Here is an 11,980-nt window from a genome sequence, read left to right on the forward strand (position 1 = left end):
CCACATATTTTGGGTAGTTACCTTTTGTGAATAAAATAAATGGCGTTAAATGCCTATAATCAGATAAAAAAGGAAACGTCCCTGAAGACCAGGAAACGCATAACTGATTAAATAATATCTCACGATTCTTGGGGATTTACACTAATAAATGAGGATTACATCTCATGTTTATAATACTTGTTGATATTCAAAGCGGCGATCGCGTATCTCTAAGGCTTTTGCCTTCCAAGTTTCCCATCATTGCCCGAGCCAGTGACATCTCCCGAGCTAACGTGGCTTTCAAGATAGTACGTCGAGCTCAAGACCCCTGCTCCGAAGTTGTTCCTAAAGAAGAGAGTGCTCTCAGAGCTCCCTTTCGAGCTCGAGATCATTTCGAGGTCACGATACTCGGGGTCGTGTATCGTACTCTGCAGGCTCGAATCCTAGAGCATACCCTAACCCACACAAGACCATTTATTACGAACTCGGCTTTCGAGGTCATATTTACTATAGCTCGAAATCTGGGTATAACAAAAATCTTGACAACAAATTATATAACATAATGTTTTCTTCAATACGTTTTACTAAGAAAACAAATTATTATTTTTACAAATAAAAAGGAAAGAAAGAAGGTTATCCAAAAAATATATATAATTATAAAATTAAAACAAAATTCTATTATAAGTTGCATATACAAAAAAAATAAATATATTTTTTCGCTGACAGGACATTATGTAAATTAATAAAAATTAATCAACAATATATTTTAATAAAATATTAAAATAATTCATTTAAATATGTATAAGGCATGATTTTTTTAAAATAAATATAAAATATTTCTATTGCAATATACTGATAATTTACTTTTCTCAATAAATGAATTAACAGATTCATATAAACGGAACTAGTGTACTAACGTAGGATAAATAAAAATTGATACACATGTCAATTGTTTACTGGTGAGCAGTTCGGAGATTACGACTGTACGTGTTTTATGTATCTATCAGTGTAAAATTACGTACATAACTCGTTTAATGTTTCCACAGGACTTTAATTTTGAATTGACCAATCCAGCCAACAACCCAAATAAATGAGCGACCAATCCAAATTATCCAACTCCGAGAGGCTCTCACACTCAGAAATTTCCTTTTGAATTTATAGTACTAATGTTAAATAAAAATAGTTGGGAATTTTCCTAGCATTATATATTCTCTCGCTCTTTCACTAAATTTGTCTAAAAATATTTCACTTTTAATTTCTTCAATTCCCCAATCAATTCCATTTTTTTCTCTTCTAACACATATATATATGATATGAAGAGAACCAAATCGTTTCTACCGTCCCCGCTGTATGGAAATGTGATCACTGTTCTTAGCATCGACGGTGGTGGAGTAAGAGGAATTATTCCGGCGACTATCCTTGCCTTCTTAGAATCTGAGCTTCAGGTAGTATAAATATATATATATATATATATTTAATTAGAGACCATTATGCTAGAATTATATAACCATTATATAAAAGATGGATATTTGGTACAGAAAGTGGAGGATGACAAGAATGCTAGAATTGCAGACTATTTTGATGTAATTGCGGGAACAAGCACAGGTGGACTCATTACTGCCATGATTACAGCCCCAGACCAAAACAAAAGGCCATTATTTGCTGCCAAAGATATCATCGACTTCTACCTCCAACACTGTCCTCTTATCTTTCCTCAACATCATACCAGGTTAAATATATATATATAGAGAACACTGTCCTCATACCTTCTCTCAAACTAATATGCTTTGAATTTTATCTCATTTAATTAGAAACAAATTTTATTATTGTATTTGAATTTAGTTTTATCTACTTTAATTTAAATTTAATGTTTCATGATCTTAATTTTATATGATTAAAAATCATTCGATTAAACTAATAATTGTTCCGACAGTTGTAGATGGAACGAGACTTATCCTAAGTAGAACTAAATCTGGGCCATATATATATATATATATATATATATGAGTGTTGTTATTGGGTACCTTAAGGTGTCCAACATAAATGAAGTGATACTCCACAATTAGTTAGCGATACCCCATAATATTTACTAATTTCAAGACTCGATATTAAATTGCACCAATAGCGATATGTCACCCCCTTTTAGTATTGGACACTAATATTGTCCCTTAGCAATTAAAAAAATAAAAAATTATTAAAATAGAAGAGATATATATATATATATATATATTGAATGTTGATATTTGGTGGTATCTAATATATTGAAGTGACATCTTATTTAGATATTAGATTATACGAATATGTCACTTTCCAGCCCATGGCAATTCTGATACATATTACTCATAAATGCCCAACTACATAACTTTATTGACTAACAGTAAATTAATATATATGTATATATATATATATACCTATATGTATAGGCATAAGCATACAGGTCATCTTATTAGTAAGGTTAAGTCTCTGACTGGACCAAAATACGACGGGAAGTATTTGCATAATCTGCTGAGAGAAAAATTAGGTGATGTGAGGTTGAACCAAACGCTTGCTAATGTCATAATTCCAACATTTGACATCAACCGTCTCCAACCTACTGTCTTCTCTACCTATGAGGTATACTAATTAATTAATTGTAAATACATAACAACATTATTTATTTAAAATTTTGAGTAACATTGTTAGATACACGTCTATTCTACACGCTGAAATGATATATAATTAATCTTAATTATATAACTAAATATGATCATAATGTGTATTTTTAGTGTGTGAATTGAGAAAGTATCTAGCATTACTCCTAAATTTATTTACAATTTTACTTTTTCCAAGTGATTTAGCTTGTTAATTTCTCTATTATATATGATTTGGTTTAGGGAAAAAGGAACTCCAGCCTAAATGCTTTGTTGTCAGATGTATGTATTGGAACCTCAGCTGCTCCAACCTATCTCCCACCTCATTCTTTTGAAACCAAAGCCTCCAATGGTCAAGTTAAAGAATTCCATCTCATTGATGGTGGTGTTGTGGCCAATAATCCGGTAATTAATTAAGAACATTATTCATAATTATTTAGCATATATATATATATAGTGAATCTTTTTATAGTCATAATGCATGTTAAGAAGATAAATACTAAAAACAGTTTATAAAAAGGATATCTTCACAAAAAAAAAAAAAAGTGTTCATGTTAGTTAGTGAATTATTTATTTATTTTTATTTTTTTGGATGAACCAGCAGAAATTCATTACTCCACAAACAAATTTACAGCCTAAAAGCACCTTTTTCAAATAAGGCCGGTATGCAATCTATACAAGAAAGTATTAGTAACTAATTACAATAAGTCAAACCATGCCATATCTCCTTGAGCTACATGCCTAGGCATAACACAAGTTATTCTAGTTTTGATTTGCCATTTTGCTTCCTGGACTAATAGCTTAGGAGACACAATGCTTGATTGCCAAAGTTTGTTATTCCTAGCCTGCCATAAATGATAAACCAGAGCTGCAACAGAGGCAGCTAAAACATTCTTCTGAAACTTGCTCTTCTTGGACCTTTCTATCCATCTAAGCAGGCCTTGTAATGATTCTGTGTGAGCTCTCCATCCAAGCCATTTTTTCAACTGTTGTAAGCAGTCCTGAGAGAAAGAGCAATCAAAAAACAGATGTTCAACTGTTTCATCTGCTCCATTGCAGAGGATACAAGTTGAATCTTCAGTTATGTTGAATCTATGAAGCCTCTCTCTTGTTTTTAGCCTATTTTGAATTGCAATCCAGAGCACAAAGCTGTGCTTTGGGATATTAAGCCTGCACCAGACCTCTTTACTCCAGTGGAATCTCTCCTGTACCTGATTAAGCAACTTGTAGCCAGAGGAAATTTGATAGGTATCTAATGTAAATTGCACAGGATTTATTAGATGTTTAACTTCATCTTTAATGTTCACCATTTTCCTCCAGTACCAGCTGCTTTGAGATGGGGCATTGTAACCCCACAACTCCTCATGTTTTATATACACATTATGCACCCACTTAACCCATAGGTTATCTTTCTTTGTTGCAATTGACCAGACATTTTTAATCAAAGCAACTCAGTTCCAATCTGAAATGTTCATAAGGCCAATTCCTCCAGCCTTCTTAGGCTTACATAGCTTCTCACAGGCCACACTTCCTGACCCAACCATATTGCTCTGCCCCTGCCAGAGAAAGCTTCTACAAATGCTTTCAATTTCATATACAAGCTTCTTGGGTAGAATCATGATTTGACTCCAGTAGGCATGAATAGTCAGAAGCACAGAATTAATCAATATTGTTCTACCTGCAAAGGATAAGTTCTTGGAACTCCAGGTCTTGATTCGAGCTGTCATCTTCTCAACCAAGATTTTGCATTCAGCAGCTGAGATTCTCTTGGCACAGATGGGAATGCCAAGACACTTAAAAGGGATGTCATTTCTACTGAAACCTGATACATCAAGAACTCTTCTAATCTCCTCTTCACTCATTCCACTGCAGTAAATAGCTGTTTTTTTTATGTTTGGTTTCAAACCAGAGGTGTTTGAGAACAACTTTAACCCCTGCAGCATTAAATATATGCTCTTAAAGTCACCTTTGCAGAACAGCAACACATCATCAGCAAAGCTTAGATGATTAAGTTTTAAATCACTGCACCTTTCATGAAACTGAAAATATTTCTTCTCCCCAACTTTCTGCATAATTCTACTCAAGTATTCCATCCCAAGAACAAAGAGTAAGGAAGACATTGGCTCCCCTTGTCTCAAGCCTCTCTTTGCTGCAAAGAATCCATGCATAGATCTATTAAACATTAGAGAGTACCTAGGTGTGGTTACACAATTCATTATGAGTTTAATGAATTTAGCAGGAAATTGAAAAGCATGTAACATCTCCTCTAAGAATCCCCATTCCATAGTATCATAGGCCTTTTGTAAATCTAGCTTTATCATGCAATTGGGTCTAGTTGATTTTCTTCCATAATGTCTTATTAGATCCTGACAGATCATAATATTATGAGCTATGAACCTGCCTTTAATGAACCCCCCTGATTTTGAGCCACAAGCTCTGGAAGGATGACTTTAAGTCTACTGCAAATAAGTTTTGTAGCTACTTTGTATAGGACATTGCAACAAGCTATGGGGCGATAATCACTTACAGTGTTTGGACATTTGCACTTAGGAATAAGGGTAAGAACTGTAGAATTAAGTTATTTTAGCAAGTGCCCTGTATGCAGGGAAGATGCTACAGCTTCAAAGATTTCATTTCCAACCAACTCCCAATTGTCCTGAAAGAAATAGCTGCAGTATCCATCAGGACCTAGAGCTTTGATTCCAGGAATGCTAAACACAGCATTTTTAACTTCATCTTTAGAAAATTCTGCTAACAACAGATCTGCCTGCTGACTAGAGATCACAGGGCCTTGAGCCATTATTGAAGCTTTAACTGGCTGTCTATTCTCCATTTGAGTGCTCAATAGAGACTGATAATAGGATAGAAAGGCTTCAGTAACACCAGCAGGATCCTCCACTATGTTCCCTTCTGCATTAGTAATAGAAAATATCCTATTTTGACATCTTCTTTCCTTGATGCTGGAGTGAAAAAGAGCAGAATTTTCATCACCTTCTTTTACCCAGGTTATCTTAGACTTTTGGGACATGAATGAACACTAATCTTTATGCACCCCAGCATAATGTCTTCTAGCTTCCAACTCCTGATGTTGTAGTTCCACATTCAAAGGGTCTCTATGCAGCTTGTTCTGGCATTCATTAAGATTCTCTCTAGCTTGCAAATCTGCAATGTGAATCGCTGAAAAACCCTGCTTGTTCAGGTCTTTAAGCTTAGTCACAACTTGGAACATTTTAGTCCCTTTAACAGTCTGATGCCACACCCTACTCACTTCCTGGTGGTACTGAGGATGGGAAGACCACATTCTAAAGTACTTGAAAGGCTTCTTACCACTTGGAATATCAGGATACACAGTTAAAATTGCTGGAGTGTGATCAAAAAGACCTTCATTAAGAAAAATAGCTTCAGCAGTTGTAAAGCTATCCATCCAAGCTTGATTTGCCAGAACTCTATCAATCTTGGAGTAAATTCTATCCGATCCCTGCTGTTTATTACTCCAAGTAAAGAAATTCCCACTGAATTTAACATCTTCCAGTTGGCAATATGTGACACAGTTCATAAAAGCATTAGTAGAGCTATGTCTTACTCTATCACCAACTCTTTCATCTCTGTTCAGGATGTCATTAAAGTCCCCAAGCACTACCCAGGGATCTGCTCTTGCCAATTCCTGTAAACTTTTCCACAAACTTTTCCTTCCTTCTTCATCATTAAAGCCATAGACAAATGTAATGAAAAATCTATGCTTATTATCCACAGTAGCAACAAACAAGTGAATAAGCTTATTTGAGCAACTGAGAATACTTACATTGAATCTCAAAGGATTCCAAGCAACTATAATTATTCCTCCTTTGTGCCACGCACTATTAGATGTGAAGCACCAACCTGAGAACATATGTACATACAAGGCTCCAAGCTTCGGAGCCTTAACCCTCGTCTCAAGAAGACCAACTAAATTAGCTTTCTGGTTGACAATAAATTGCCTTACTGCATTCTGCTTTTGCTGGCTATTGATCCCTCAGACGTTCCAACATATGATCTTATCCATTGGAAAGAGGAGGCTCCCCCCCCCCCCCCTCCTGTATTCGCCAATTCTTCCACAGTTAGCTTCTGATCTCCTTGAATTGTGGATTCATTCTGGTTCTCCCCTGACACAGCACTTGTTGAGGCATTAGGATCTGATAAAGCCTGGAAAGAATTCGTAGTGGAAGGGCAGGCCATAGGTTCTTTGGCTTTGACCCTCCACCCTTTTGTAACAGGCTGAAACTCATCAACAGCAGGTTTAACTGCCTCTGCCTTTTCTACCCTCTCTGGTTTCTTACTCTCTTCTTTAACAATCCATTGCTGCTTCCTGCCCTCTTTCCTTCTACAATCATTAGTAGCATGCCCCATACCTTTGCAATGACCACAAATGATCGGTTTCCATTCATACGTAACTCCTACAGAGACATTAAAACCAAATTCATCCTCAAATTCAATGAAACATGGAAATTCCTGTTGAAGAGAGACTTCAATAAGAACACGAGGACAGCTGAGTTTATCTCTCTCTTTTGTAACCGCATCAACCATCAGTGGCTTCCCCACTTGGCCTATAATCTTGAAAAGAGACTTTTGACCCCAGTATTTCAATTCCAGATCATCCAACTGAACCCAAATTGGAACTGTTCGAATGTCTTCTTTCTTGAAATTAGTATTTGGATCCCAAGCCTTCATAATGACAGGCCTCTTATTGAAGAAAATGTATCCTCCCGTGAGTATAGCATCTCTATCCTCAATACAATCAAATCTAATCAAGAAAATTACATATGAAAGCATACCAACCTTATCCACCTTGTCTTTCCATAAACGCCTTGCAAAACCTTCCAAAACAGAGAGAGACGGATTGGCTCCCAGTACATAACATACTATCGAAGAATTCCAGTAAGCAATCTCCTCTTCAATATCCTCCATATTGATTTTAATCTTGTTAGCCTGTTCCGACTTCGCAAAAGATATTTCCAAGTTCCTAACCACACTCCCAGATCTGAGGACATGAGGTGTAGCAGGAAGACCTTTTGATAAAGCATTCGAACATTTCTGATTATCTTCCAGGAAGAAAGCAAAATCAGAGCGAATATCTTCTTGCTGTTGAATTACTTTCAGAGAGGACCTCGGGGACAAAGGTGCCTGAAACACATCCTGTAAGCCAGGATCTTCACAATGTTCCTCCGCACCTTCATCATCGTCTGTGAACTCAAGAGGCTCAATTCCTAAAACTTCTTCCATAGATTTAGCTTTTTTCACATCCGCAGTGGAATTAGGACCTCTTTTCTTCTTCTTCTTAGCAGAAACTTTCAGCTTCCCCTTCACCTTTGCTCTTGTTTTCGCCATGGCACCAGCCCACGAGAGAGCTGCAAGAAGCTAGGAGGTATTGTTCTTTTTTTTTTTAATCAATTACAAATTTGTAACTCCCTTTTTGTGCATATTTTGAGTGCTAGTTAGTGAATTATTACGTATACCTGAGTTCAAAGATTCGATAACATACGTAAGAGAACAAATCATTGTCTCAAATAATAATTTTGATATATATATTTTTTTTTTTTGGAAAAGTGATTGAATGAGCTTAAGATGAAGAAATAATCTCTTTCATCCAAAAAAAAAATTATTATTTTATTATCATTTGCGAATAATGTGAATTAAAGATGTCCAATAAAGTTAAACAATAAAGCTTTAATAACCCAAAACAATACCAACTCGTTTTTTGAAGAAAGAGTTATTATTAATGGTTGAAAAGGGCTTGAACTTGTAAAACCACAAATTTGAACCCAAATAATGGATAAGCTATAGTAGAAACAGGTAATTTCTTAATTATGGATCTAAATTAAGATCGATGGCTTCTAAGAGGTATTAATAGATAGTATTAATAAGGATAACTCTAGAGTGAAATTTAGCATGTTCTTCGAGATATGTGTAGCAAAGGTTTATACTTCTTTATACGTAGTTTTCATTGCAGTAACATATAGTATTATTTTTTTGCAATTTTCAAATAATATTTACCATGTATTAGTAAATGTGTAAAGGCGTTATGACTTTATAACCATATTAATTTCATCTTCAATTATTTTAGGCTTTGGTTGCTATAAATGAAGTGTCGAAAGAAATTCACCAAAATAATCCTGACTTCTTTCAAATAAAGCCGATGGAGTTCGGCCGTTTCTTGGTTCTATCGATAGGAACTGGTTCGGTAAAAATAGAGGACAAATATAGAGCTGATGAGGCTGCAAAATGGGGTCTGTTGGGATGGTTGAAAAGTCACAACTCTGTTCCCTTGCTTGATATTTTTACTCAAGCTAGTAGTGACATGACTGATTTATTTCTCTCTACTGTTTTTCAAGCTCTCAACTCCGACAAAAACTACCTTCGAATCCAGGTTACTTTGTTTACATATATATAATTTTAGGGGAATTCTCTTGTAGGGGCTTCACTTTAAACTCTACCAGTGGGGCTCTCAGTGTTCTTGACTCGTGAATAGTTTTCGGCGCGATTTTTTTTATGACTGTGTATATTGTAGCTATTTAGAGCATCTTGCAAATTTTCAGAAAATTCTGAATAGTTTACAGTACCGAAAACTAAATTCAAACATGTTGTTGCACGCGTGACTAATTTTTTTTATCCACATGAAAATCAACATGTTTGAACCTAGTTTTCAGTACTGTAAACTATTTGGAATTTTCTGAAAATTTGCAGGATGCTCTAAATAGCTACAATATACACGGTCATAAAAAAAATCGCTCCGAAAACTGTTCACGAGTCGAGAAACACTGAGAGTCTCACTGATAGGGCTTAAAGTGAAGCCCCTATAGAAGAATTGTCCCATATTTTTAATGCCAAATTATAAAGTTAATATGTATGTATATATATTAATTATTTTGATTATGTAGGATGACACATTAAGTGATAAAGAATCTTCGGTGGATATTGCTACTAAAGAAAACCTAAACAACCTTGTGGGAATTGGAGAAAAGCTGTTGAAGAAACCTGTTTCAATGGTTAACTTAGAAACTGGTATCTATTCTCCTAAACATGGAACTACGACAAATGGAGAAGCTCTTACACGGTATATAATAAATATCCATCCATATATAATAAAATAGAAAATTACACTAAATATGATGTTATATTTATTAAGTTTTTTTTTTATAAGTATATTAATTTATTAAGTTTTGACATGTTTTAATAAATTGTGTGAATATGTATAGATACTATTATTTTGGCATAATTCATTTTTAAATTTCATATATTTATTATGGTCTTAATAATTAGTATATATATTTTGATTATTAGTATTATTTTGGTGTAAATATTATAATTCTATACATTTTGATCTTTTCTTCAACAGTTTCTATTCTTCCCCCAACCTTATAATTTTTTTTTTCATTTAATCCTTATTAATTATTATTGATAGACAGTTTTAAAAATTATATATATATATACTCTAATAATATGGTTAATATATTGTGTATAACTATATAATATTAATATATATAATTTGTTTGTAATTAAGCAGTTTTGCTGAAATGCTTTCCCTGGAGAGAAAGACTCGTGAAAGTAGACCAACTATAGAAGAGGCAAAGACTACCGTTACTGTAGAAGTTTCTATTCCACGAGATAATAGATATAATCTGGAAGTTGGTGCTCATCAGGGCTCAAAATCATTCCCCCCCAGCTGTTATAATAAGAATCATCATCAATCACAGTCTCAACAATCATCATCATCATCATCATCATCAGTTTCAATGAGCGAGTTCAATGTAATGGTAGAAAAAATGGTCACGCTTATCAAGTCTTATGAAGCAGACTTTAGGAATGCGCCTCCTAATAATTCTCAAAGGCATGCAACTATCCAAGAACTGATACAGATTATGCTTAGCACTAGGCTACCACAACCTCAGCCATTGTCATTTAGAGACTTTATACATGATCAGGACAACGGCGATCGATGACAGTACTACCAACCTAAGATAGCTAGAGTGTCGTAGTAAGATATATTGTCTTTCATAATATTTTAGATATATATATATCTAAAATAATCACTTATTTCTAGTATTTTCATTTGACAATATTAGTAAATAAGTATGTGCTTTAAGGATATTATTATTTATTTGTGATAAATATTATTTAGGATGCGTTTGGAAATAAAGTCACTCTGTAATTGGAATTGAGTGTAATTCGGGGTAATCGCTCAATATGACATGTTTGTGGTCTCAATTACACTCTCTAATTCTATAACTTCCCATGAGAGTGTAATTACACTGCGTAATTACTAATTACTATCAATTTTTAAATGATTAATGATATGTGCACCCAAACATTACACACAGTGACGTGTCACTGCTTTTTAAAATAGTGGGTCCCAGTCTTAATAAATGTGATTGGTTAGGTTAAACTGGCACGTCACTGTGTGTAACTTTTGGGTGTATATTTTGAGTGCATATCTCATTACTCATTTTAAATAGTATTTATTATATAATATTATTTTTATATGTAATTATTAACTGTTTTATCAAACATGACAATAGAAATTCATAAATAATTATCACTTGACATCCAAACACAATTTGCATTTTAAAATACAGTGTAATTACTCATATGTAATTACTACCACGGTTGTTTTCAAACACGCCCTTATTAATTAAATTATAATCTATTTTGTTTATTTTTATAATAAATCACGGAATTCTCGCCTAAAAAAAAAAGTTAAGCTATTTTTTCAACATTTAAAGTACTATTTTGCAGCGACAATTTCAAACAAATTATTTCAGAGCCCACTCATCATCTTACCAGATCCTCCACAAAATCGTCGATGTTACCTGTTGCCATGACCTTAACGTTTAATATATATACTTCGAATGAAGGACAATATTATAAAATTTTCACTTTATGCTTTACATGTTTTGAAGTGTGATTAAGAAGGTAGTAAATCTAATTAAGCTTGACTGGGAAGACACTATAAAGTATAATAAATAATTTACAAGATGTTGTAGACAAATTATTTAACTAACTTTAGGTAATAATAATAAATTATATATTAATTAATTAACAATGGTAAATCCCCACTAACCAGAGTTGCCGTTTCTAGTACACACAAGAAGAAGAATAATATAATAATAATATTTGAATGATTATTGAAAGTAATTACGTACCCAATATTTATATGGTAACTGTTGTGTTCGTCTTCATGAAAAGAATCATAGCTGCTAGATGGTATTAACATTGAGAGCGTGTTTAGAAATAATTGTGTAATTACTAGAGTAGTAATTATATATTTGAGTAATTACTTCATATATTAAAATACAATATGTGTTTGGATGTCAAATGGTAATTATTTATGAATTACT

General features: G+C 33.8%; 1 protein-coding gene across 1 annotated transcript; it reads left to right on the forward strand.

The window, feature by feature from the left end:
* Window positions 1-1,188: 1,188 nt before the first annotated feature.
* Window positions 1,189-10,850, forward strand: LOC133816904 (patatin-like protein 2). Its single transcript, XM_062249226.1, has 7 exons — window positions 1,189-1,424; window positions 1,518-1,708; window positions 2,403-2,592; window positions 2,853-3,014; window positions 8,710-9,012; window positions 9,524-9,699; window positions 10,150-10,850. Exons 1-7 carry the CDS (start codon window positions 1,293-1,295, stop codon window positions 10,583-10,585), a joined length of 1,590 nt encoding a protein of 529 aa, XP_062105210.1. The 5' UTR covers window positions 1,189-1,292; the 3' UTR covers window positions 10,586-10,850.
* The last annotated feature ends 1,130 nt before the right edge of the window (window positions 10,851-11,980 follow it).

Source organism: Humulus lupulus, chromosome 2, assembly GCF_963169125.1.
Source record: "Humulus lupulus chromosome 2, drHumLupu1.1, whole genome shotgun sequence".
Lineage (NCBI taxonomy): Eukaryota > Viridiplantae > Streptophyta > Magnoliopsida > Rosales > Cannabaceae > Humulus > Humulus lupulus.

Coding starts and splice junctions, on each gene's coding strand:
- LOC133816904 (XM_062249226.1), top strand. CDS start 1,293: ATGAAGAGAACCAAATCGTTTCTACCGTCCCCGCTGTATGGAAATGTG. Junction 1,709..2,402: donor TTTCCTCAACATCATACCAG/GTTAAATATATA, acceptor CTATATGTATAG/GCATAAGCATACAGGTCATC. Junction 9,700..10,149: donor AATGGAGAAGCTCTTACACG/GTATATAATAAA, acceptor GTAATTAAGCAG/TTTTGCTGAAATGCTTTCCC.